Below are 27,284 nucleotides of genomic sequence, written 5' to 3'. Positions count from 1 at the left end.
TCAAAGTGAGGGGTTCTTGAAACGGGAAACCCAAGGCGATAGTTATTTGCACCATAATCGAATATTATCACTTCAAATGGAGCAATTCCAACTGAATCATCGAGAAAACCATTTCTTTATCGGTGAAAATGGTCTACAAACGCCACTCGACCATTTCTAATCGACCTGAATAACCATCCTCATTTATTTAATTACCATATTAATCAATCACCTACATAAAATGATTCATATTGAGTATGTAAATCGTCATAAAACACCATCACGTATGTTCGTAGCCGATATAACCAAGCCTCGAGGAGCCCACAAACCCACTACCTCGTTTCGACCACTCCCAAAGTACACATACAAACAACGAACACCTTGTTTTAATATTACGAAATCGTATATTAATAAATAACAGAGAAAGAAGAGATAGAGAAAAAAAAAACACATTTTCAAGTACAAGTATCAGGCGGATATTCACAAAATAATTCCAATGATAATGAAAGCGCTGCGAAGCCGCATATGAAATGATGACACGTGTCCATTCGAGTACAAAAAATTTACATCTCTTTAGGAACGATCGATCGTCAAAAAAGGCACACTGTACCTTTTTTTCGATAATAAATTAACGCGTAGTACAACTTATACATTTATGATAAAAATAAACAAAATACGAATGAACGAAAAAAGGAGAGAAAAAAATTAAAAAGTAAAAACATCGATACGTAACAATTAATTCATCTTCCATTTTTAATTTGAAATAAAATTTAAAAAAAAAAACACTTTCTCGTCGATTATTTCCGCATTTTTTTCATTATTAAAATTCATCGTTTTACAAAAAAAAAAAAATTCGTTTTATTATCAAATTATCAAGTATCACAGAACTAAACTGGCTACTGCTTTACATTTCAATACGCATGCTCGAAAATCAAAACTCACTCAATTCCGCTTTCTCTAACACCACTTCATCGTCTACACAGCTTCGTAAGCGTTCGCAACATCGATTTAAAAAAATAAATCAAAAGCTCACCACCAACTCTTTGGCCAAACGTCTTAGAAAAAAAATAAGATGAAACGCAACGCAGCAAATAAAAAAAAATAGTACACATAAAATAACGACTAAAACAAAAAAAAAAGAAATAAACTGGATAAATAGAAAAAAAATTAACATCTCGCGACCTAAGCGACCAGCATAAATGTAAAAAAATACCCGTAAAAATTGCCTATATTATTACAAAATACAGTACCAAAAATAAGGAAAAAAATCACTCGTTCTTGATATTGAAAAATTTCCTATAATCGAGTATAAAAATTTTCGCAAATTTATAGTACGACGATGACGATCCCAAGTCCGTATCACGTGATCCAGATGTCGACTTGGGAGTTCCCTACCAATTTTCCTACCACACTCGATTCGTTTTCTCCAAATACATACGTACTTTCATCGTTTGGAAGAAGGAAGAAAAGGGACAGTGTAAATAATTTAAAAAATACTTCAAAATCAGTCTTTTTTCAATATTTTTCCGCCGAAAAATCCGAAAATCCGTCCTCGTCGTTGAACGAATTCCGGCCCCATTCTAATCGTCTATTTTAGGCTTTCGATTACACGCTCTTTCTGACCCGATCGCCGACCGGGTGCCCGGAAAGTAACGCGACATGCGAATCTAACACACACAAAACGAACAAAAATATAAGAAAATAAAACACAGGTAACCAAAACATACGAAAAAATATACACTATCGAAGCGAATTCGAACTCTGATAAATTTTCGACTTTAAGACAAAACCAGGCGCAGGCTGTAGGCCTTTTTTTTCTGTTTGGGAAATTCTCTCATCTCTCAAAACACGAAATGCTGCGGTGTGGTTGCATTTTCGCTGAATCGTCTAGGTCTGCTCGTTTCGCTGGTGACCGGAACGGTCGTCACGGTCGTTACGGCCTTTGGCGATGACGTTACAAAAGTGGCCGGTGTAAGGGTACGATTCGCTTCGTCGTCGTCGTCTTCTTCTTCGTCTTCGTCGCAGTCGGCGCCGCCGTTGCATAACGACGTCACCACGCTGTCGAATTCCTTTAGACTGGTTTCGTACGTAGCCAGCTGTGACGTCAAGTCGCCAACCTGATCTATAACTTTCGGATCGGTCGGACACGTTTGCAAAGGCGGCGCCGATTTCCATTCTTGGTAAAACGTGCCCAGCTCGATGTTTCCGGTCGATTCGGCGAATGGCGGTTTCTGCAAAAATGTCACAATACGTATTAGTATTCAATTATAGCAATGCGATGTGCTAAATACGAGTAAAATAACACTATATAGAGCTACAGCAGAGAGAACTGCCTCTCGAGGGAAACCCAATCACACGACCTATAGGCGTTCATGACGCATGACAGTCGCGAACCAGTATTAATATTAAATTTGCAGGCGATATTAATATATATATTTTTACTGCAATTATTATCGTCATCGTCGTAGTTAGTTGTGGTCGCCATCGTCAGCAATTTTTCTCACTCTATTTACTGTCTATAACGAAAGCGACCGACCTATGAGCCGAGCAAGCGGATAAAATTACGCGCCGTTTAAACGGTCATTAACATCATTGAGCTAGTACGTCGCGCCGTTGCCGTTGTCGTTGTCGTCGTCGAGCCATTATCAATATGCATACACGTTCATTGTTCACTCTTCTCTATACGCCTACTTAAAACACTCACACAGATAAAATGGTGGCTGGCTGATACAATGATTCATCGCATCCCGAGTCCACCAAATTTAAATTTTCGCCAACGCTGGATGTCTGAGCTCATCGATCATAGGAATTCATTTTTCCAGGTTAATTCAACCACCCACACAGATCGCATCCCGAATAATGTAACGCCAACCAATATTCGAGAGGAATTGCATTCAACAAGACAGCGGACAGAAAATAACCAAAAATTACCAACAAATACCGTCAATTACCGATATTTACCAAGATTACCATCTCAGAATAAAAGACTGTTGGAATGAATTATTGCGAATATTGGGGGAAAAATCCCATTGTTAGGCAATCCGTACTCAGAAAATTACTAGTCCAGCAGGCATGAAATCAACTATTTAATTTTTATAGTGACTGTAGACTAGTGACTGAAAAATAGCAAAAAAGTGACCCAAAATATGAAAAAAAGTTACCAAAATTTTAAGAAATGAGAGCAAAGTATATTTTATGTTGGTCGGGGAGCCCGCACAAGGATCTATTGCAGCCCCCCCCCGGTCGATCCTCCAGGACAACTTTTTTCTTAACAGGAGAGTTCTAAGTAACATTTCAAGCCCTTGTCCTCAAAAAAAAAGGGGGGCCTTACTTACAAAATGGCGGCCATTTTGATTGACAGGTCTGCCAAAACCGCAGATTTTGAGTTCCAACATGGGACTTGCACGAAATTTTTTAAACCGTACAAAGGTAGATCGAAAGATCAGGCAAAAATGTCACCTGTCAAAATTTCAAGTGCTCAAGTGCGCTTTTCGATTATTGGTGAATTTTTGAAAATTTTATCAAATTGACCAAGAAAGCTGAAATTTGGGATATACCCTATTTTCGACACACCAAATCGATTGGAAACTGTTTCAACCCGTTTTGAGCAGTTCTGGAGCCTCCAGCAGATTTTTGAAACTCGAAATTTCATCAAATGGAGATGGAAATCCGAAATTCATTCTGCGAATTAATTTCAATACGTTACAAAGTCGACTGCAGGTAGATTTCAACTCGTTCTGGAGCCTCCAGCGACTATTTGAAAATAACTGGAGCCTCCAGCAGATTTTTGAAACTCGAAATTTCATCAAATGGAGATGGAAAGCCGATATTTATTCCGCAAACTAATTTCGATACGCCACGAAGTCGATTGCAGGTGGATTTCAAGTCGTTCTGGAGACACCAGCGAATTTTTGAAAATTACTGGAGCCTCCAGTAGATTTTTGAAACTTGAACTTTCCCAAAATTTCATCAAATAGAGATGGAAAGCCGAAATTCACTCTGTAAACTAATTTCAATACGCTACGAAGTCAACTGCTGGTGGGTTTAAAGTCGTTTTGGAGCCTCCAGTGATTTTTTGAAAGGTTGTATGGCGTTTTTTGAAAAATTAAAATTTCAAAAAGTAGCTGGAAGCTTCAAAACCATTTGAAACCACGCAGTCGACTTCGTGGCGTACCGAAATTAGTTTGAGGAATGAATATCGGCTTTCCATCTCCATTTGATGAAATTTTGGGAAATTTCGAGTTTCAAAAAAAAAAAAAAAAAAAAAAAAAAATACACTTTGCTTCAAAAAAAACAAAAATCCTCCATCGAAACTGTCAAAAATTGACACGATTCAAAAAAAAAAATGGAAAAAATTATTGAAATTGAGAGAAAATAACTAAAACAGGAAGCAGAGCAAAGATGAAGATCTGGAGAGAAAAAAAATAGTCAAAAAATAATATTGAAAAGCCTCTTCGTGATCTTCTTTTAATAAATCAAAATCATAAGCCCCTAAGAATAAAACTCAATAGCGAAATTCAAAATGAACCAAAAAACAGAGTTTTGTCAAAATTTAAGAAGTTGAAAAAAAATCACGAGGATTCCAGAATAAAAATTCGAAACCTCTACCGAAAAAATTAAGGTAGAAAGTATGTACTAAAATTTGGAAAAAAAACATTGCAAAAATTGAAAAAAAAACTCACGACATTCAACGACAAAATTGCGAAAACCTCACAAAAATTCTCAAAAAAAATTCTAAATAAAACCATCAAGTCTCAAAGTCCAAAAAAACTCTCAAAAACTTGAAAAAAATCTATAAACAGGGAAATTTGACAAAATATTTAAGCAGAAAAAAAATAATAAAAATTGAGGCTAAATGAGGATAAAATTTTACGAAAAATCTTGAAAATTCAAGAAGAAGGGTTCGCCGAAATTAAGAACAAAAATTTAGGCAGAAAAACCAATCAATAAAATTCAAAACAAACAAAATTTATAGAAATGATGAAAATAGAAAACTCTTGAAAATTCAGTTCAGCAACAATCATTAAGAATTTCAGAACAGAAAAATTACGAGAATTAAAATTAGGCAGGTATAAATTCGGAAATATGTAAATCGAAAAATTTTTGAGAAAAATCATCGAAAGATTTCTGGCAAAAATGAAGAGGATTCAACAGAGAAAAATTATAATTCGAACATGAAAAAAAATATTGTTCAAATTATCTTGAAGAAGCTTCCCTCCCTTCTCGAAAAAAATCAGGAAACCATGATTTTTGGAAGAAAAAAATCACACTTTAACAAAAATGTGAGCAAAAAAATCACTTGTTTTTTTTTTTTAAAGCACAAAACTCAAAAAACTTGTTGAAATAAAAAACATGCAGTCAAAATTTAGGCAAAAAACTATAGAATCGTGAAAATTCAAAGTTAAAAAAGTCTGTAAAAACTGGGAAAACTTCGCCAAAATTTAAAAAGAGAAAAAAAATGGAAACTTCGAGAAAATCACCGAAAAACTTGAAAAAAGAGAACTCGCGATAATTCAAAAAAAAAAAAAAATCATACCCCTCACAATAGAGAAAAATCTACAAAAATTCAAAAGAAAACTCACCAAATCGACGAAGAAAAAAATTTAAAAAATTCACAAAAATCCATCGAACCGAAATACTCAAGGAGAAATCCCGACTTTTTAAACAATAAAATCACACAAACTCGAGGGAAAATTCTTATGAAAAAATCATGCAGAATTTTAGCTTTTTCAAAACTTTCATTTTCCAAAATAATATTTTTCTTTTAAAGCTCAACTTTTTGTGATTTAGCCAATTGAACAGGGTATCCTATTTGCATTCTTTAAAGCAATTTCTTTCCTCAAAATGGAAACCTACAGAGCCCCCAAAGGGTTAATAGCCCCTGACTGGAGAAGAAAGACTTGCAGAAACAACTTGATGAAGTAAAACAAAAATTAAAATATACAGACACAATTTCTTCAGAAGAAATTGGTTGAAGTTTCAAGAAAAGAATCAAATAAGTTCAGTCAGAAGAATTCACAAAAATACGAGTAGTCAAGATAACAGCTCTCCTACGTACAAAAATGTTTACAACCTTGTTTTCAACTTTTTCAAACTTCCTGAAAAAAATTTTCTCTCTATAAAGAAATTATTCACTGAAATAATAGAATACGATTGCAACAATTCGCTCAACAATTATCCACAAAAATTGAATGAAAACTACCAAATCCATTTCTTCCACCTCAATGATTCCCATATTCCATTCCGTTCAATTATTTTCATAACAAACAGTTGGATATTTTAGATGGGCATTCAGGTGCAAAAAAATCACATTCCTCAAACTGAGACTAAAAGTCGAATTCGTTGTAAAAATGGAACTCGTAAGAATAAAACCAAAAACTGATATTTTTCAGTAATTACCGTAATTCGATAATTTCCAACCGACGATAATTAATTCTGGTATTTTTCCTAACAACTTTCATTTTGCAACAATAAAAAAAAGGTCACCTTAATGCTACAGCACACTGCAAATCAACTGAATACAGCACTAAGCCATCATTTCTCATCTGTAATTAGTAATTACTGTAAAAATGGTAATTTATGCGCCATGACGACGTATTCTAATCCTGGAATTTTTTTCTTATACGAGTAAATGATAAATTCTAGCATTCATTTCAGATTTTAAATGCCCGATCATAATTCACTAATTACTCGCGCCAGCTGCGAAGAAAATACTAATAGCAATTTTCCACGAACAAAAACCGTCAACGACCATTTTTCCAAACCACAATATTACGGCGATGCTTAGGTATTAATTTTACATACAATGCAGACTGAAAAATCTCACAGCTGATGACTACAACGTGTAATATATTCACACAAGCATACTCGTACACTATACTAGTATAAATACAATCGAATTCGAATGGAAAATAACCACGGTGCGGGGCTCAGCTTTTTTCAATTACCTCTTTCTTATACCAGTATGTTCTTCGAACGAAGTTATTTTAATTTCATTAGCTCATCGTAAATAAATTCCATCTCATTATCGCCGCATAAGCATAAACCATGCCATAATGAGCGAAGTACACTACCTCTGTAATAAGCTAAGTATGCAAACTGCCCTCACACTTCACGCTACCTTATCATATCACACAATACACTCTTTACGTAAGATAAAACCGAATATACAAATACACAGTAGGTACTTCACGTTCGAGACGTGCGATTTGACCATTTCGAATCACACCTCGAAATAATAACAAAATCCAGCCATTCATCGATCATCTTTTTTTTTTCATCCACTTCAGAAAAAATATAAATAAATAAACCTCTTCTACCGGCTACAACAACAACAGCAGCAGCAACATCAGCACATCATTTGCAATAAGTACTTTGGCCATAGGTTTACTTAGCCATAATGGTACGGTAAAAACAACTCTCTAAGCAGTTACTGTAAATTTCGACGTACTCGTATCGCGTGGAGTCAACTTTCTCATGGCAGCTTATCAATGGCCAGATTTCGATCGTCAAGTTAAACACACGTAATACTCGTATTTACTATTTCACCACAGGCTCATATTATACCATCTTTTCTCTCGCTCTTCCCTCTCTTCTACCTTTTACCTCTCTGTCAGAAACAAACCTTTCGGCTCTTGGCCTTTCTTCGAGAACAACAAACTCGCACCTGGTAATGGAAATGTACTCGCTGAGAGGCCTAGTTGGGTATCAGGCATTTCATATCCTATAATGGAAATCTACCCGGCGATCGAGCGTAACCGTAAACACGTCGTCGTATTTTGGCGTAATATTATTATAACTTTCCTCCAAGGACAAAAAAAGCTTTCAACAAAAGTTCGCTTTTCCTCCCTCCTCTCACCGTTCCCATCGTACAGTCCCCATATTAGCTACTATCGGAGAAGAAAAGAAAAAAAAAACAAAGCACGAAAAGCGATAACTTTGAACTTATCGATTACACCATTTAGTTACACCGATGATAACGCTTTTTAAATTCGAATTATTAATTTAAAAATAACGATTTCATTATCGCGACAGTGGCGCCGCCTTAGTTAACAAGATGGGTTATAAATTTTTCGAAAAACTCGACGCATCAAATACCCTCTTCTGCCCCTTCTGACAGCGAAAACTTTCCTCATTTCACCTTGAAGTTGTTCTCACATTGTATTCGGTAGCAGATAATGGCGAGTTTACTAGCTCGACTCGACGATGATGATAACGTTGAAAAATACACGTGTACCGACTACCTAATGTTGCTGCGGGTCTTAAAAGCTCGCAGAAAAGCCTGAAAATGAAAACCATAACTCACCACAAGATCGACGACGATGAAATCGTCGTTATACGACGTCGTAGATTTGGCTACTGGGGTGCTGACGACGTTATTAGCATTCGGATCCTCTTTATCATTGGTCTCGATCGCTTTCAATCTGTTGCTTAGTTCATTTTCGTCGACGCCGACGTTCGTATTCACACCTCCTCCGGTATTCGGAGCAGCTGCGGTGATCGTGGTCGTTGCATCTCGATCTTCGTTCGTGGGATGCTGCGTCACTGGAGCTGCTGTGGCTGTAGGCGGCGGAGAAGCCGCTATCGTTCGGTTGTTATTCAACAGACTGCCAAAGGGTACGTCGGGTAGAAGTTGATCCGAATCCAACGGTATTAGTGATTCTCGTCTCGACTCGACGAATGCGCCGACTTTGTAGCTGGATTCGTCGCTCAACGAGGTGTTGTTTTCATCGCTGAAATCATCGAAGTAAACACGACGTGATTAGATGAGATTTGCATACATATAACTAGGGACAAGGTTACAGAAAATCTGAATTTGAAGAGTCGGAAGATGGGAGAATTAAGGCACAGCAAAAGAGATGAGGCCATAAAGTCAGGGAAGAGGGAGGGGGGTGCGAGCAGATGGAACGACACAGCACAATTATGAGTCCCCGAACTCATTCATCCACTGATAGTGATGATAGTGTTATCATTTTTGAAAAATCTAGTCAAAATCTTTTCCATATCTTTATCACCAAAATTCTTTTGTTTTTCATTAAGAGGGGAAAGGGAGACGGTTCCAACCAATCTACTCGTTGTGTTCTAAATTTCGAGTAAGTATCTATCTTGTGTTCGATGGTTCCAAACTCGAGATGATTATTACTTTCATCGTAATACCAGAAACTATAGTAGGTACTTTCAAATATTTCGGGGTCAATATCAAGATCGCAATGACACATGAAACATCCAAGGTCATTATTAAGGCCACTGTATTGCTTAATGCGGATAATTTTGGGACTGGTATTATAATTGAAAAGGCATCTTTGCCTAAGATGAATACTTTAAGAACATTGTTGAATTTGGAATAACTTTATTTAATGGCCCAATAACCTCAAATTTTTTTTTGAGACAATAATTCGAATCAAAATTACGCCTAGTGTACTTAGTTTCTGAAATTTAGAACTAAGATGATGAATTCACATCACTTGGGACCAATGTAGAATACTTTAAAAATAAATAAGAGTTTATTGATACAAATAAATCAACGAATTATGTACAAAGGGGATTTTTTTCAGAGCCAGAGTGGATCCTTATCACTCACAGTCCCACTGGATTTGGTCGACTCGAAACACTTTTACGAGGGCAGCAAAAAATTTGGTGGGATGATTGCAATGATTTTATGGACAGAGGGTCGATAAACGTGAGCTGATTTTCAACCGAAATCGAGCAAAATATTCGTTCAAAAAAATAATCTAGAATTTGAATAATTCAAGTAAGTACGAGTACAGTTTTCATTTTGATTAATTATTACCCCCTTGGACCTTCCTCTCCTGAGGGACCAAAAAAAAAAACATTTCTAAAAAATTAAATTTTTGTGTACTAAACTACTGACAAAAAGACGAAGAAAAATGGTAAAATTTATCGAAATTTGAAAAAAAAACCAGGAATTTTTCATGCATAACTCCCCATTTTCTTAAAAAAAAAAATGAAAGAATTCAATGATTTTTGATTGTAGTACTTACTATCAAAAAAAATCAAAAAATTATAAATAGATTTTTTTTTTTTTGAAAAAATCTTTGAACAATTTTCATAACTATTGGGTTGTTATACTGACAAAGCTCAAAATATTTCTCGGATTTTTCGATTAGATAGATGATATGCTGATGAGCATTTTTGGGAACAAACAGAAATAGACCTACGCTCAAATGGGGTGGGGGGGGGGGTCATCAATTTTTTAAAAACGTTATCAATCAATCCACGAACTTTTTCAAAGACATGAGTGATGGAAGTTCGATTTAATAGATACAGTATTTAACGTGAGTGGGGGGGGGGGCAAGGGTTCAATTACCATCAGTTTTTGTTACGAAAGTTTACGGGGAAAAAATGAAGTAAAATTCGAAGTTAAATAAGAAGAATATTTTTTGATCATAAATGGGTAGGTAATTTTATAAAATTTTCTGATTTTGGAGTGAAAATTTTGAATTTTTTTGTGACATTTTGACTACATTTCCAGGAGGGCGAAATTCTCTGATTTTTTCTGACTATCCAAGTTCTCCAGAGAATAAATACCTTGACTGTAGATAAAATTTTTCAAGTTGAAAAAAACAAATTTCATGATTTTCCAAGTCCTCTGAAAAACATGCCAGATCATTTCCTATCATTTTTTTTTTAAATTTCGTTTTGTGTAATTTACTAAGAAAAGTAAATAGGCTTCAAAATATAGTTTAAAATTTCAATCGATACGAAGACATCAAAGTTGAAAATCAATTTGATAACGAATCTGGCATAGAAAAGGCACAAAAGGTCAGGATAGTCAAATAGGCCTTTGAGAGCTTTGCTTATCAATAAACAAAACCAAGCCCAAAGGATGAGAAATTTTTCTCGGGCATTTTGGACCCCCAGAAAAATTATTTCAGGGCAGGGGAGAGAGAGGAAGAGAGAATATTTTTCACCGTTAATTTTCCAATTTTTACAAATTGAGATGAAAAGCTCATTTTCAATTTTTCAAATGATTTTTCATCGACTGATGACGATTTGAAAATTTTGAGCAGTCTTGTAGGTAATGAAATTTCAGCATCATAATCACAACTTTTTAGCAATAAAAAATTCATCGATTTTTTTATCTATAAGGTATGTATTACCTACGTGAATTTTTTTTAAAAACTGAAAAATTTTCAACCAATTCAAAAATTGTTTAAAAAGATTATTTTCGAGTTTTTTTTTCAAAATTTTTTCAACTTAATCGTTTAAAAACTCGGATTGATTTACACCTCAATTCACATTAATAGACACGATTTATCTCAACTTTACACCAAACATGAAAATACGAAACCCAACACCAAGTCAGTCCATCACACATCTAATCTCACTTGAGTCCTCCTTCTCGAAAATATTGCATACTTCTCAGAAAAACTAATACCATTATAGTCTTGATCATGATCAATAATCAGAATCGATTCCACGTGCTCTCACGTCAGATACACATATAAAATCCAACATCCAATTTTACTCAAGAAAAAACCTCCTCGATATAGTTCAATATATGTACCATTAAGAACACGTAATTCGATTGCTTCGAGGAAACAGTCATTTATACTTAATCGATAAGCATGACTTTTTCCCAGCCATCATTTAGCTTCTGCTTCAGATCGCAATACATAAGCTAAAATAAATGAGCTCATTTCTATTGATAACACACGGTTAGAGAATTTGATTAGCAACACATACGTCAATACGAATACCGCGATAATTGCATCGTTTGTTAGATAAGCGAAGAATTTTCACATCCTTTGCATTAGATGATGTTGAATTTCAACAAATGGACCGTGACTAATAAAATCAACGAACAGATAACCTCCCTCCAGTACGACCAAATTACCAAGAATTGGGCAATATTTGAAAAAACAACCTCATAATAAAATTTTCCATTTCTCTCTTCTCGCACATTCTTATTATAATGTTGCATTTTCGAAGAGGGGAGGAAAACCGGTAAACGAACTATTTAAATTTTCGTTTAATTACCTGGTTTGATTGCGATTATGTTTAGGACTCAAATCCGGTCGAAAATGATCACTTTTTACCATAATGGACGTATCTATTCCGGATGGCTGAGGCGATATCGTCATCACTGTACGATAATGCACCACCAAGTTCACGGTACCCATCGGTGTCGTCACAGTGCCCACTTTCAACTGTTGGCATTTTTCACCTGTAGACATAAAAAAAATAACGAAATTCGAATTAAAAATATGAAAATCTTTACAGTAATTATTACACTTCAATTAATTGAAAAAAAAAAAACGAAGTCTATTTCATGCTTATATGAATAATACACCAGGAAAAACCTTGAATGTCTCAGGTGACGAGATTTTTTTCTCAATACTCTCCATTTTTTCCCTCTTCCACTGGTTTTCAACCCATTATACGTACAATACCTAATTAATGGTCTAATTATATTACAGCTAAGATGACAGATTAATTCATCTGAATCCTAAGTATTTCCAAACAATACGCAGTCTCGAGAAGGAATACAGAAAAAGGGAAAAATTTTAGACGGTTGGTAGTTTATTTTTTTCTAATAATGAATGAAACGTGTCACTACCTACTTCTTACAAAAATAAATGAAAATACAAAATCGTCTAATCAATGTCATCATTCAAATAAATTCACATCACAATCAGTTCGACATACGCGCCAATCAATTCATTATGATTTTCTCTTCCTGTTTCAGGAAGAATTACAGGCACAAAAACAAATTGAAATGATTGGGAGTAAGCCAAACCACAGACTAAAATCTTATTTGATTCAATTTTCAAAAGAAGAATGGAAGGAGAAAATACAGAAAGCTGAGCAATGGAAAAAATTGAAATCCCAAATATTATACAGGCAGAATTAATTGCACAACATCTTTGAATTCAAGCTTCCTGGAGCGGTTAGGAAGAGAAAAAAATGTAGGTCTTGACCTTGATCATACATATGTATGATGATAATGTGGTTGCAGAACCTGCCCTCGAAATAGATGTGGGACATAGACATTTTCCAAGCAGAATTGTCAACTGTTAATTTTTTTTATTTTCATTTTTTTGGTGAGGGAATGATGAATTATTTAACACGTAATCGTTGACATGGCGGCTGACAGCCGCCAGCCTGGATTTTTTTGAAAAAATTCCCCCGTAGTTGTAGACATGGCGGCTGTCAGCCGCCATGTCAACGATTACGGGACTTAAGTTTAAGTCAACTTTCAAGTGTTAAATGAGCTCCACGCAGGAGCCCAACTTTGAAGCAGAGAAACTTGTTCGAAGAGACATTCAACAGCCAATCCAAATTCAAGCAAACCCTCAAAATTTTCAATATTCCTTTCTCAAATTTTGAGCAGAAAAAAATTTCGATGAACCAAAAGGTCAAAAAAATGTAACAAAATTTGTCTTCACACACGAGTCAAGTCAGTTCTGAAATTAAAAAAAAAAATCTTTCCACATGACGACTCACTAAACCGCCCCATATAATCTCTCAAGCACCCTTTATCAACAGATGCTCGAACCATACAAAAATATTTCATCAGACATGCACACAGATCATTCCAGACATTCTTCAGCTCACCAATCACCACGAAAAAAACAAACAGGGTAACCCAGCAGCCATCCCATCCACAGCCAACGTCACATTTTTTCCACAGAACGCCATTCATTGATAACAAACACATTCATTAACATCTTTAAACTCACGCAGGGTCCCTTCACATTGACCCAAACCTCACACAATAGCATACCACAACACAATACAATAAAATCAACCATATCTTACGCTATTTCTTCTCCGAAAAAATACCTCAGTCGAGCGAAACTCGGACAAAAGTAAACCCCAGGGAAAAGAGAAGTAATCAATAAGGAGAAAAACACAAACTCGACGCGACTACAGTCCATAAACGATGGATGGAAAGGAGCAGGAGGAGTTTTAATGACGTAGATAATGATGGAAGACGAGTAACAGATTGGTTTGTTTTTACCATAGTGGCGTCGTGACAACGTCCTTGACATTTCCAAAATATATGCTCGTATGTACATAGCATAACGTATATTTACACACGTAAGGTGATGTGTGTGAATCGAGTGAACTTGTATACGAGCTCACTTATATTATTTGCTTTGGATACCAGAACCAGACAGACCCGGTCAGTAGATGGTAAAGGGACAGAAGGGGCAATTTTTATTTTTCCTTTATTGATAACATGAAAAAAAAACTTCACACATATTTTTTTGGCACAGATGCCACTTTTTCAACAGATTAAGAGAGTGACACGAGAGGATAAAAGTAATTTTCAGACGAAGAGAAGAGAAGAGAGATGAGCACGTTGTTGTAAACACGACAAAATACTAGATGGACGAGATGCTGAGAGGCAGGGTGATGATAATTAGTTGTTTTTGAGGATTTTCATCTTCGTCACCGAGTACCACACGTACACACTAGGGAATTTCACAATGTCTCTCCTCGCTGACCAGTATCTATCATGTAGATTTTTTTTTTCAGAAGTAATTTCTTCTCGGAAAACATCTCTATATTTTTTGCCATGTAGAAGATACTCGTAGTACAAGCATTAAACATAGATAAAATAAACTGAACACAGGCACGACCTTCTTTCAATTTCATTCCTCAGGCTCACGTATTGGCAGTTGGTTATTTTCAGGGAAAACCATCGACGACATTGGTGAGGATTAACGTCACAATCAATCTGCTACATCGAGTCAGAGTAAACCAGAAAGACTTTTAATTGCAGAAGAAATTAAAAGTTACTCGTAATGCACAACGAAAAGCTCGACTGAAGCTCGAGTTCTCGAAAATCCCCAAAATCTTCATTAGAGAACGAAATAATAAACACCTGGTTTCGAAAATTTGTCAAGAAATGAATTTTCTTGCCAAGTATAAAATAACCGTTCGCCTCGGGGAACCTCTCACCACTAATAATAGACGTTGTGGGAAATTTTTCATTTGCCCCTTGACAAATTTCCAATAATTCTAGGATTTTGTAATTCAAATATTTCATTTTCTCCAAATTATACAACATGCACTTGAAAACTGAAACTGAAAATTTTAATAATTTTTACCAAACGAAAACTAAATGAAAATACTAAAAATACGTAATTTATGGTATTTAATTCGATCTAAAAATACGCACCAGAAAATAATATTATCTACCTTTCATTCTGAAAAGTTTTTTGCCAACTTTTTCGAAAAAAGATGAAACATCCGAATGATGGGTGGTGGGGGGAGAGGGCGATGCTAGAAAGTCATGAAAATTATAAAGAAAATATTTGTTGAAAAAGGATCAATTCTGCGACGTTCCTTATAGCTCTTTTCACGAGAAAAATCAGCTCATTTTTAGCAAATTTCATGTGATAATTTTTACAAAAAATTTGCCACCAAAATTTCCAAAAAAATTTTAAACACCCCTCTCATTTCAAATTTCCATTTTCTTTTTACATTGAAAAAAAAACAACTTGAAAAAATTTAAAAGTTGAGTAGGTTAATAGAAAGTTCAATTTTTTTTAAAAATTTAATGAAATCTAACAAAGCATTACTGTTATTAAAACATCTTTTAAATATGTATTATGTAATGATGTAAAAACTTGAGCTTTTCAAGTCAATTTTTTTTTTGTAAAAGCAGAAATCTAAAAATTTTTTAAAATGCTGCATCAAAATCTTTTTCCTTCTTGCTTATTTTTTTTTTTAGGAACGTCTTTTCAAAGGACTTTTTGGGATTTTAAATTATTTTCCAGCATCCTCAATTTTATATCCAGATAGTGACAGGTTAACCTAACATCGAGAAAATGCTTAATATTTTTCTCACGTCTGCAAAGTTTAATCAATTTGCTAAATTATGCAATTTTTTTCAATTCTGCCAGAAAGTTATTTTTCAATTCTACAACTTTTCAAAATTTGCTTTCTATTCAAATACCTAATTGTATGAACAATCTTACATAAAAAAAAAAAAAGATTCTGTTCAATCTTTTCTTCCTTTAATTTCGATGTAAAAACCTACTACCTAGTTCAATTAGCTGTGTACCAATAAAATTTGAAAATTAAAGGTGTGCTTGGTACTTTAGCATCCAAAAAATCGACAAAAATAAACAGTTGAAAATTTTTCAAAAAAAAAGAGGCTGTTGATTTCAGTCAAATGTGCGACCTTGTAGTTTTCATAAACGACCAATGTCGTTCTTCTTCAGCCAAAAAAATCTTAATCGATAAAAAAAAAAATCATCTAATTATCTATTTTTAGTAAACATTATCAAAATAAATAACATTTCAAATATCTTTTGCTTATAATTTGATCAAAATAAAATTTATTTAATGCATTTTATCTTCAAAAACATCAAATAACTTCATGAATCAATAATGATCCCAATTTAATGAATCGAACGATATTGATCCAATTTTAACTACAGAAATAATTGGCCTACATGAAAAAGATCTGTTGAGCACACAATAATTGTACCGAATCAATCAAATCGTATTGAAGATATTTCTCTGGCGTAAGAAGATGAAAAATCAAATAAAAATAGCTAAAATTAGCTAAAATTGGCCAAAATTAGTCACGTTTGAATCGATATAAGTATGGTACATATACCTAATCAATGTCTGAAAAAAAAAATTTAAGAAAAAGATTTCGTATAGCGACATGGATAAAATCTTCCTCAACAACATGTTTTTACCTATTTAAAAAATTTCAACTGCAGAATAAAATTATTTCACACACAGTGAGAATTTTTTTTTCCAAATGAAAAGTTCAACTAAAAACCAGAATCAAAACAAGCCAAACATGTCTAAATACTAAGTGCAATGTGATGAAATATGCTCTTTGAACGCTTGAACTATGCAAAAATATTTATTTTAGCCCAACACATGCGAAACAAATCACCAAAAACTCAAATTACAGTTAATTTTAGGAATCGCTATGCAAATATTTACATTAGCGATAAGTTCAGTTATCTCGAGTAATTTCATAGTAATTCTTACACTATTCATCAACCATTTCTGTAATTTTCAAGACATTTAACATAGGTGCTCAAAGAAAAACATGAGAAATGCAAAAATCAATACGAAAAATGCTCAAATGAAAAGTGGAAAAAAGAATGAAATAAAAATCTCAAGGTGTTTCTTCCTTGACTCGACACTCAAATCAAACATCAAAAACTCCAAAAATCCTCAATTTAAAATAATTCTGGAAAAATTTATCGAAGAAATTCTTCAATAAAATGAAGAGGGAAATACCACATTCTCGTGAATTTTCACTCTCACTATTTTTCAGCTTCAAACTACTCAACAAAAATCACCACACAATTTTTCGAACTTCAAGCTCATTTATTATCGCATCCCGCTTTCGTGTGCTTTCGTCTCTCCAAAGTTGTTTACTTCATCATATAGCGAAGGTGGGCGCGATAAAAGAATAAATAACAGCACGTCCGTCCGGTGATAAAATTATACCTCCTTTCATCTCTCATCACCATTTTTCTTTGGCAAAAAATACACCATGAAGCATTAAATTTCCTATTTTGATACGCCGATAACAGCGATAACACATCCTATCACGACCCATTTACATATATGTAGAGTACACTCGACCTTTCTCCATCATTCTACAAATATCTCTCTTGTTTTATTTGCAAATTCAACTTCGCAACACTGATAATAGCTGCATTAATTATTCGCATAGAAATGGAAAGTGTTGGTTTTGTTTTTCATCAAAGGTGGCAAGATAAACTGAAAAGGTTAAACAAGTATAGTCAGCGATCAAGAAAACAAAAACAAGGACGAGCCTTTTCGTATAAAGATGGGAAATGAGGATATTTCCAAGACGACTCGATGATATTTTATCCAAAGGACAAGCCAAGTCATGGTAACGGGAGGTTAGAGCAGAAATTCATTTTTGAAACCCCCTTTCATGAATCACAACCGATGACAAAATCGCCATCAGGTCATCACATTTCACTATTTATTATGATATCCTGTATTGTTGTATGGACAGTGGGCATACGATTACATAAAGAAAATTGCCCCAGGTCAGTTACACCGAATATGAGCGGAATTACCCACACACCAAAGAGGTATAGGCATTGGTATGACCTTGACGCTGCTGTTGAGCGTATAGAAACGCAACGGATTGGAAACAAAAACAGGAAAAAAAAGATGAAAAGGAGTAGAACGAACGTTCCACACCTCTGCGGAATTGGTGTGAATCGAGATAAAAAAAAAAAAAAAAAACAATGATCTGTATGATCGAATTACACGAACAATGGTTGAAGAAAAATGTACAAAATTCAGACGAAAGAACCAGGAAAAAAATTAGGATAATTTTCCATCATTTTTTTATTCATACAAACCATTTTTTTTTTTTTTTTTTTTTTTTACAATTTCTAGCCTTTTTTACTCGTGTATCGATTTAGTCAATTTTCTATTAATGTAGGAATCTATTCGATATTTTAGCCAATGTTTTCAACGTTAGTGAAATATTTGCATTTTTTCAATTACTTTTTCACTATTTGCAAAATAATTCGAACTTTTGAGCACAATTTTGATGGTATTTCATCAATTTTCCTCGCCAGATTTTGAGACATTTTCACTACATTTTCATCGTTTTGACGATATTCAGTACAATTTTCTCTGCAGGCAAGATGGGCGGGGAAAGGGAGAGGAGCATTATCAATTTCTTTCAACTGAAGATTATGTTCGAGTATCAAGGTTTTCAAACAATAATGATCAACTGCACAATTAAGTCAATATTTTGGGAACACTTTTAAAATAAAAAAAAAGACAGACAGAAATAGAAAAAAATGAGGCAATCATATTACAAAACATCAGGCAGTAGGCAGAGCACCAATTCGAATAAAACACATTCAAAAACAGATCCCTCGTGACCACCCGTATAATTATTATTGGACAAAATTGGCTAAAGAAGGGTGATGACTATTTCTATTTCAAATCCAAACCCGTATATGCTTTTGTTATTCGATTAAACCACATTAGCACAATATCGTAGTTAATTTCCCCGAAGATTTGATGCAGGTCAGTTTCTATATTTAGGGATGAAAGGCTCCACGACTTTTTTTTTCTAGCCAGGCATAAAATTCCACACTGCAGAAAATCAAAACTAGGTGATCATAAGTTGACCCTATACTTCCTGTATGAATTAAATTCTTATCGATCTCGTGCACTAATTTCTAAATATGTAATACAACAAAAGTTTCCAAATTCCATCCATCGTATCATTCTATTTCCAGGCCACCAAAGGGAAGGGTTAAGCAAACAAACGAAAGTGATCATTTACATCGGTTTTTCTTTCATCGCCTTTCAAACAGCACCGATTTCCTTCCGCTTAACATATTTTTGCATATGTTCGAGAATCGAATCGTTCTATTTATAAGACACGGATTCGATCTGCCTGCCATACGAGTCGACTATATACAGGGTGACTGGAAATTCCAGCAACCAAAAAATTGGTTCCTTAAAAAAATATCAACAGCCAAAAAGAAATGAAATGGCAGTCGTTGCATAGCAGAGACTCCAAGTGATTCGCAGCTAATAAACTTGTTCCCTTGTAATGATTCTTCCACAACATTTTTAGTAATAAGTAAAAATTTTTGATTTTTCACCAAAAAATTTTTAAAGTTTTTTTTCCTGGAAAATTAAATAACGATCAGCGAATGGCGGTAGGTGCATCATCTGGTGAAGACCATCGTGTAGCGTTGCATAAGCCACCTTAAAATAATCCGACGTAGGCAACCTTTCTTACACCTATGCTAATTGTCTGCTTGGTACTCATTATTCAAGTATGCCTGGTCTGCCCCTGCAAAATGTTCGCTATGCAATTTGAATGGGGGGTGAAACTTTAATTACTTGGGGGAGTACCCTTCTACTATTAATAACAACGCAATTGAAAAGGCCTGTTCAAAAACGTATTTTTTATTTTAAAAAAAAAATTGGGTTGCATGACTTTCCGGTCACCCTGTACTTGAACTTTAATACTCTTACTAAGTATATACGATAATTTCCCAACACGAGACTCGACTCGCAATGCCGAAAATAGCACCCACGTCGATCACCATACCGCACAAAACCTCTCACCCTTCGCTGGTTTCTATTATAAGGCCATTTCGTGGGAATACGTAATCGGCTTACGCTTAATTAAGCATGTAATTAGAACTTGCCCCGGCTATAGCTCGCTTCTCAGCCTCTCTTACCCCCGCATCGACCCTAATAATTAACAATTACCGCTGCAGCGTTATAGTATACCTATAGTCGAATAATAATTTCGAGAATTATAAATTATAAATTGAAAATTATTTATAAGCAGGCCGACATACTACATATACAATATGCAAGTAAAGTTGTATAATCGAAACGAGAATGAAAATTACAACAATAACAACAACAACATCATCAACGCCAACCAAATCTAATTTGCTTAATTGTTCCATCGTATTACGAGTTCGCGTTCACGTACACATTTGCTTACCTACCTACCTATCTAGCAAGCTATACTACTACCTACATCACATATACGTTCCAAGAAAGCAGCAAAAGAAATACAAAAAAGAGGACGAAAGGGTAAGTCGAAACTAACATCGAGAGGGAGGGGAAGGGGGATGGAAAACCATATACACCAATTTATAATACACTTTTGACCGTGTAAAGACTTTATAAACACTACGTGACACCATACACACATGATAGGCAATGGATTCGTATAGAATTCCACGCGGTCATTGTAGCATAGCTGCTTGACATTGCCCTCTACCCCTCTACAGCCCTGAGCCTACAATCGTCATATTCGACGTAAACAAATTCCCGTATATTGCGGTTGCGGATATACGAATATTACTCGCATATACGAACGTGTTCCATTAATAATTAAATTGATCGCGGTACTCGACGAGTACATGAGGAGAAGAAGGCAAGACCTAAATAGTTTCCTTGTTTGTATACTTGCAGTAAAAAAGACACATACGACAAATGAAAAATTCGCTGACTCGACGTTTCTCGGTCTCGTCTTCTCGTTTGATATTTTCACGTGTCGTGTTGTGTAGTATTTCCTTTTCCTATTCGTGGGTATAAAATTCTCAACTCGTGTTTAAATTCTTATATCTAGCTATATCGAGTTTCTTTGAGAATAAGCAGACTTTTCTCTAATGAGTTGAAAAACAATGCAGCAAAAACACAAACCGTTCCCATCGAGTTGACACTTGACAGTCGTTTTGCCGAAATACCAATGAATAGTAATGAACGAACGCGAGATTATTCGCGAATGAATACAATTACACTGCACAGACAGGCGTGAGGCGTGCACAATAACCTCAGAAAGAATTCCCCGAATGATCATTAATCAATCATTATAACGTACTGGGTTTTCAAAACCGAATTTAACGGGATATTTAATGCTAAAGATTAGCTTTCAAATTTATGTATTATCCAGAGGCATTTATTTAAGCGGAGGCATAAGTAGTATTTCTCAAAAATACACAAAACGGATACTCAAGTCTTTGAAACTAAATCGTGACTCATTCGTGGTTCTAAATAGGCATTCTAGATGCATTCTTTCGACACAAGCAGCAAAAACTCATATGATTTATTTTTCAAGAAGAAAATCTGGCCAAAAAATTGACGATTTTCAAAAACTTTTCAACAGATTTCACAACATTAAGACAATAATGGAAAAATACTGTAGAAGAGGCCATAATCACAAATCACAGACGAAACGGACAAAACCACAATCGAAAACGATCACTTCGTCGAATTAGGAGCCTAATTTCGAGCAATGCGAATCATGTAACGAATAACTTGGTCCGAAAGTTGAAATTTTGGTTCAAATTTCCAACAAACAGTCAGCATATTTATTTTTTTTGTGACACAAATACCATTCTCCAATACCCCCCCCCCCCCCCCATAAAAAAGATCTATAATGTATGTAAAAAAATTAAATATTTTTTTGGCTTTAAAATGGAAGGGGAGGGGTGAATTGTATAGTTTTTTTTTCAGTTTCAACAACTACTTTAAAATTGATCAGAAAATGGCAACGATCTAGAGTATGACAAAAAAATTACGAATTTTTCAAAAAAGGAAGGAAGAGCAGAGGGGAGGGTGTCTTGAATTGTTCTATTTCGAATTACTTCTATTGAATGGAAAAATTAAAGGCTCATTTATATCTAATGGTAATAGAAATTCACAAAAAAAAAAAAAATAAATGAAGAGTGATATTCCAAAACTCGCTTTGTCCATTTTCACAACTTTTCAGGAAAGAGGAAAAACAGTTTCCCTTTAAACGGGTAAATTGGCTTTTTAGGCGAGTTTAGCACTTTATTTGGGTGGATTTATGATGTAGGAGTGTAGGTATACACTCCATTCACTAAATACTGCTGAAAAAAATGTCAATAAAAATGGACAAAGCGCGTTTTGGAACATTATTTTTTTTTTTTTTTAATTTTTAGTGAATTGGCTACTTAGACGAGTTTAACACCTCATTTTGGTAAGTTGATGATGTAGGAATGTGAGTTAATACTTCATCTACCAGGTACCGCTGAAAAACGCACTTCGATAAAAATGGACAAAGCGAGTTTTGGAATATCACTCTTCAAATGAAAAAGTTAAATCTATGGTTTTTAATAGGAGAATTTCAATTACCATTATAAATGGTACTATTGAAAATCACAGATTCAACTTTTTCATTTATTTTTTTCATGAATTTCTATTACCATTATAAATGAGCCTTAATTTAAATCTCAACCCCTAACTGCAGTGAATCGTGATTCAAATCATATTTGATTTTTTGAGTTAAATTAGCTTCGAAACTATCACAAAATGCAGTTTAAAATGCAATAAAAAATTGTTGTGTAATTTGAAAAAAACAAAATGAATAAAAAACTGACTTTTTTGGTAGGTACCTATAAATTCTAAACCATTATGTGTTTTTGTTTACGTCATTTGTAATCATTTTAGGTCAATTTTACAACAGTAAATTTTCTCGCATTTTTTTCTTATCGCGCAAAAAAATAATTTTCACTCGCATTTAACACGACTTTCGTGAAATTTCATTACACTTCATGTCATTTTGAACCGTTCAAAAAAAGAAATTTGGATTTCGTTTTGTCCTAAATGTAATCAACTGTCAACTATTCCCCCCCCTCCCCAAAAAAAACAAATCAGGGAAATAATACATGAAATTCAAGACGTTATACTTCAACAAAGATTTGAAATGAGTACCAACAATAAATATATTTTCTCAAAAAATGGAATAGGTAGTATTTGGATCATTTTTACTTCGAACTTTCAGTCAATATTTGGGTGTTTGCCTGTACTTGAACCAGTTTTATTTTTTTTTAATTTTGAAGAGTGATTTCATCTAATGAGGTTGTTGATTGAGTAAATGGTGCTCAACACCTTCTAAAATTTAAAATAAGTATGTAATTTTAAAAAAGTAATCAAAATTTGCAATAAAAAATTATCAATTCATGCGTCAAAATTCTTCTCAATGACTCTCCATTCAAAAAAAAAATAAAATAAAATAAAAAAATGATAATAATAAAATAAAACACTCTAGGTCCCCCCTCCTTCTACAAAGCTCTCAAAAATGTGGGAAACAGCAGAAGATTTACAGATAAAAATCTAAAAATTTGTTGTTTCTACGTGAAAATACTTTGAAATCCCCCCTCCCCCTCCTCCAAAAAATCATCTTCTGGTTCGCTCAATTATTTTTTTCCGTGACAAAAAATGCTTTGAAATTTTTTCCCACCCTTCATGTATTAATTTTTAATATTCTTTTTTCGTCCACACAAATTGACCAACATATTGCTCGGGAACCAGGATTTTTTTTTCGAAAATGGAGTTATTTTAAAGCTTGAAATAATTCTGGCACGGATACGGAAATTTTTTGACAAAATTCTTTAAATTCGTTTTTCATTTAGATATTATTTTACTTTATGGGGTTCAGTATAGAGGGGGGAGGGAGGTCAACATTATTTGGAAGGGAAATGAGAATGTGAACTGATAATGAAAATAACCACGTAATGAGCCAATGCAAATGCATAGATTTTTTTTGGGAAATAATTAAAACGAACAATCTGAAAAAACTTTAGAAGCTATTAACATTAATTATTCCATTTTTCATTTTCGTTTTCCTTCACCTTGAAACACACAGGAGGCTAAGTTTATAAGAGAGAGAGGAGGGAGGGGTAAGTCAAGTTCAACATTTTTCAAAATAGTCGTTTCATAGGTATTAGAACATACATTTTTTGATCTTTCAAGCCTTTTTCTGAAGTCATAGCATCATCCCTCTCATTCTCTTGCTCCCTCATCTGACCAATCGCAATCCCATTTGTTCACAGTGAAAAAGAAGGGAGAAAAACTAAACTCGTTGGATTTAGAAAAAATTCACATTTTCCCCAGTTTTCAAATTATTGATTAAAAAATTCTCGAACTTTCAAAATTCATCTGAGTTAACAATCAGCTAATAACAATATTTAAGCCATCATTTTGCTCATCTTAGAACCCCCAATTTTTAAAATATTGCTCAGAATATGGAAACGAAAAGATTTTTATCCAATTTATCACAACAGAACGTGCAAAAAATGGACACGATCTTCTCAAAAACATCGAATAATAGGAGATAAAAAACACGACTCTCGATCAAATTCAGGTCAAAAGAGAATCTCAACAAAAAATCTGACCCCACATAACAAAATCACCACACCTTACAAAGCAAAAAATAAGAAATTCTCTATTCTCTACCCAATCAATAAATTCCTGCCATCGGAACACAGCTCACACAGCTCTTCATTTTCGACTCACTTCACGGACAAATTAAATTGAAAAACTTGAGAGATAATAATCATAATTATACTCGTACGAATAAGTACCTACATCATAATGCACACTTGCATTTTTCCGAATGAATCATGATTTTTACGAATGAGTATGCAATATGTGTCTAGTCTCGACAGTACGAGTAGTACGTCGCAAATTATACTTTGAACCGTACATAATCTGATCAATCGCGGCATAAATGATCCTAAGAGCTGATAAACGATATCTTTTTTTAAGAAATCATCTCGACCATAAATTAACCCTGCTGTCTAACGTTTAAAATAAATGACAAGACAAGTATAGCACGAATCGACTGCTCGGTTATCTCATACCAGGCAGAGGCAAGTGCTGCCGGAAGGTTTCCTATTGGGTTAAATTATCGCGCCAAAATTAAGTTAGATTATCGCTCCATTTCAAATATAAACGAAACAGAAGCGTTTTAAATATTATTTACGTATATTTGACTGAGTTCTCAACTTACCCAACGAGTTGTACTGCGGTTCACCGGGGTAAATTCTGTATCCAATATTGTACGAATCGGGACTCTGTCTACGAGAGTACCTGTACGCTGGTACTACTCGAGTGATCGCTAATAAGGATCTCAACAGGATACCCAATCGGTTATAGACGACGTACGAGGTAGAATTATCGAAGTAATCGGAAGCTAGTGATATGTTCCACGTTTCTAATGTCATCATGTCACCGTCGACGGTTTTAAGATATACTTCGACACACATCGACCATCGGTCACTTTGAAACGATCCCATTACTTTCTTCACATCTCGTTCTACTTCTGCTATCTCACGAACGGCCACGTTGAACTGAAAAACGAAACAGAATATGAGTAAATTTACTTCGAAGAGCTTTTTAAAGCTTCGACGAAATCTTATTGGAGAATACTTACAGTGCCATATCCAGAAGTATCAGGATTACATTTTGTGTTCGTTTTGATACCATCTCGCGAACCTACGATTACGTACGCAGATTTCAAAATCAACGTTTTCAGCAATTTGATCAACTCCGTTCGATCATGTACGGTTAATATATCCGAAGTCATGATTGAAACCACCAGCACGATCACGATCAATACTCAAAAGTACGGTTAACAAAAACCCCGCAAACAATGCTTCGAACACAACATGTTAGCCTGTAAACAGAATAATCAAATAATTAATCGATACGATCTGGTAGTTAGTAAATTAAATCAAAACGTATTTCATCTATAACATGATAAAGGTCAGTTCGTCGATTACCCGCCAAAATTACCAAACTCATTAACAAAGCTTGTCATATCGATTTGGGATCGTTTTACTACCGAGTACTCAGAATTTTTGGTAACTCGAACCGAGCTTTGAATATATAAAAATAACCATACACGTAGAGAAAAACACTACCATACAATTGACGTCATTGATAGGGCACATGGACAACTTTTTATCACACACCATAACGATTAGAAGGTTACTAATTAAACAGCAATAAGCGTATGCAACTTTAGCAATCAAACAATGTACATTCGTCTCGCTAATTGGAGCTAAACGTATATTGTTTTCAAATGCATACTGGTGCATATTGTAACTCAGCAGCACCAAACAAACTATAATAATAATCCTACGCTCTGATAAAAACTCATCTGTCGACATTTCCGCGACTACGTGACTCAACGCCATGCTTGGTTTGTTCATCTCACATCTTTTAAAAACCCATGAGAAGAAAAGAAACTCGTGTCGTGAAATTCATGCTTTTTCTTCATAATATCTCGCAATACTCTGGGTGTTATGTACCACAGAAAACAATTATCAAGTTTTTACCTTCATCATATTGTCGTTTACACCCATGATAACACAAATTCGTATACACATCGAGCACATATTCACTTTCACAAACGAATATTCGAACATTGGGTCTATCGCGACGATGATTTTATTCACCATTAACGCAACTTACGTTAGAAAAATTATTGCACACTACATTTAAGTCGAATGTGATATGATACGCGAAATAGCTATAAGATTATTCAAGGTTTCGAGCGCACATACAACGAAACGAAATCCACTAAACGACGTCCGCCACTCCGTCATCAACGACTACATTCTCAGAATAACGGTTCGAGAAATTCCTGAAACACTTGAATTGTAAGCTCGACGAATATACAGGCAATCTAATTATTATTACGTATACTAACCAATCCAATACCAACGCGTAAAATTCCCAAAGTAGGTGGTGGTCTGAAGCTGTGTTACACTATTCAACAAGGAGTGTACGGTGTAGAGCTTGCGAGTTCCAATGTAACGTAATGAGCTTCGAGCATTTACTTCGCAGACGAAGCAGACACAGTTGTGTGAATATGATGTAAAAAAGCGCGCGATTGCGAAGGCGTTCCTTGTATGATGTGCGATGCTTACTCTTCCGCTGGACCGAATACGCTGGAAATACTGGAAACTGGAGAAGTGATCCTTGTGGATGATATTTTAATCAAA

At 34.6% G+C, this 27,284-nt stretch overlaps 1 protein-coding gene across 2 annotated transcripts; it reads right to left on the bottom strand.

The window, feature by feature from the left end:
- Window positions 1-360: 360 nt before the first annotated feature.
- On the bottom strand, window positions 361-27,284 carry Atg13 (Autophagy-related 13). 2 transcript variants are annotated; one of them, XM_065366509.1, is made up of 7 exons: window positions 26,990-27,284; window positions 26,616-26,923; window positions 25,709-25,951; window positions 25,286-25,625; window positions 11,980-12,166; window positions 8,285-8,711; window positions 361-2,210 (listed from the first exon to the last, which is right to left on the bottom strand). In XM_065366509.1, the coding sequence occupies exons 3-7, from the start codon at window positions 25,859-25,861 to the stop codon at window positions 1,821-1,823; spliced, it is 1,497 nt and encodes a 498-aa protein (XP_065222581.1). In that variant the 5' UTR covers window positions 25,862-25,951; window positions 26,616-26,923; window positions 26,990-27,284; the 3' UTR covers window positions 361-1,820. The 2 variants fall into 2 exon arrangements, with proteins under 2 accessions (XP_065222581.1, XP_065222580.1); XM_065366508.1 differs by lacking the exon at window positions 26,990-27,284 and having other exon boundaries at window positions 26,616-26,960.

Source organism: Planococcus citri, chromosome 5 (genome assembly GCF_950023065.1).
Source record: "Planococcus citri chromosome 5, ihPlaCitr1.1, whole genome shotgun sequence".
In the NCBI taxonomy this organism is placed as follows: domain Eukaryota; kingdom Metazoa; phylum Arthropoda; class Insecta; order Hemiptera; family Pseudococcidae; genus Planococcus; species Planococcus citri.
This window is presented reverse-complemented; position numbering and strand designations above follow the sequence as displayed.

Excerpts from the sequence above, each read along its gene's own strand:
- Atg13 (XM_065366509.1), bottom strand. The coding sequence starts at position 25,861 with ATGACTTCGGATATATTAACCGTACATGATCGAACGGAGTTGATCAAA. Across the intron at positions 12,167-25,285 it reads ACCGCAGTACAACTCGTTGG|GTGAAAAATGCCAACAGTTG; the intron begins GTAAGTTGAGAA and ends TTATGTCTACAG. Across the intron at positions 2,211-8,284 it reads TCATCGTCGTCGATCTTGTG|AAACCGCCATTCGCCGAATC; the intron begins GTGAGTTATGGT and ends ACATTTTTGCAG.